Here is a 1170-nt window from a genome sequence, read left to right as displayed (position 1 = left end):
TTGTATAAATAAAATGATTAGATCTAATATCAAACTGATAGATATCAGATATCAAGTAGTTATAAATAAAGTCATGAGGCTATGAATGAGTGTAACTGAATAAATGCTATGATGAGTGCCTGCTTTCCCAGTGGGTAGTAGATGGAGGTTTTGTGTTATGACATCCACTGTCTGTGTGACCCCACAGTGTCTTCAGAATCAGTCCAGTGACATCAGACTGGTGTCAGAGCGGGTGCTGTGGTGGGTGTTCAAAGACCCGGCTACACCCTCAATGGAGGCCGGTCTCATCAAGCCTGTGCTGAAGAGTCTGTTGGACAACACCAAGGACAAGAACACCAGTGTCAGAGCCCAGAGCGAACACACCATCGTCAACCTGCTGCGACTCCGTGAGGGAGAGGAAACCATGCAGGTCAGACTACAGACTCTAGTGTAATTTACAAATGCGGATGATTTACATTAAAAATACAGTTTTTCTAATTTTTACTTTTTACTCTTGCTGCAATTCAGAGTATGACTGCCATTCTGGACTCTGCTAGTAACGACCTACTGTCAGAGTGTCACCGCCGGTCTTTGAAGAAAATTGCCAGCCTGCCAGACTCTAATGAAGAGATAGATGACACCATCCTAACGTGATGGAGCAGGACTGTGCAACGAAATGACATCTGCAGAAATCAACAGAAGCTCGACTGACATGTAGAACAAGTCTCCACTGTATGAGAACCCCAGACACTCTCGCCACACATGCCCATGTTGCCTATCATGGACCGAGGCTGAGATGGGTTGTGTTTTGACTGGTTTCCAGCATATTCCCCAACAAATTTCTTTTCTTTTTTCTTTCTCACTTTGTGTAATTGTTTTATTGGCCTTTAAGTACAATTTATAACTCTCTTCTTTTATCTCACAATGTGCAGCTTATTGTGCTGTACTGAATTAAATTAGGTAGACACAAGGCCAAATCTTTTTTGATGTTTCAGTGTTTTGCTACTTATTTTATCAAAATTATTTCAAGCATTTAAGACACCACTGTAATGAAGTGACACCCCTATCTTTAACTTTTATTTGGACTTTGTGTGTGAGAGTTGTTCAGGGGCGGGGGAGGGGGGGGCAGCCTCTTGTAAGAATAAAAACCATTCTTATGTCAGTGATACGGTTGTAAAAAGGCAATACAAA

General features: G+C 41.9%; 1 protein-coding gene across 1 annotated transcript; it reads left to right on the top strand.

Annotated features, from left to right (window-relative positions):
• The first annotated feature begins 142 nt into the window (after positions 1-142).
• Positions 143-1037, top strand: LOC111648772 (stalled ribosome sensor GCN1-like). Its single transcript, XM_023398508.2, has 2 exons — positions 143-409; positions 508-1037. The coding sequence occupies exons 1-2, from the start codon at positions 158-160 to the stop codon at positions 631-633; spliced, it is 378 nt and encodes a 125-aa protein (XP_023254276.1). The 5' UTR covers positions 143-157; the 3' UTR covers positions 634-1037.
• Positions 1038-1170: the final 133 nt, after the last annotated feature.

Source organism: Seriola lalandi, unplaced genomic scaffold (genome assembly GCF_002814215.2).
Source record: "Seriola lalandi dorsalis isolate HSWRI2012SDOR001 ecotype SW California unplaced genomic scaffold, Sedor1 jcf7180002047245, whole genome shotgun sequence".
NCBI lineage: Eukaryota > Metazoa > Chordata > Actinopteri > Carangiformes > Carangidae > Seriola > Seriola lalandi.
The sequence above is the reverse complement of the archived record's forward strand: the minus strand, read 5'-3'. Positions and strand labels throughout refer to the sequence as shown.

Coding starts and splice junctions, on each gene's coding strand:
- LOC111648772 (XM_023398508.2), top strand. CDS start 158: ATGACATCCACTGTCTGTGTGACCCCACAGTGTCTTCAGAATCAGTCC. Junction 410..507: donor AGGGAGAGGAAACCATGCAG/GTCAGACTACAG, acceptor GCTGCAATTCAG/AGTATGACTGCCATTCTGGA.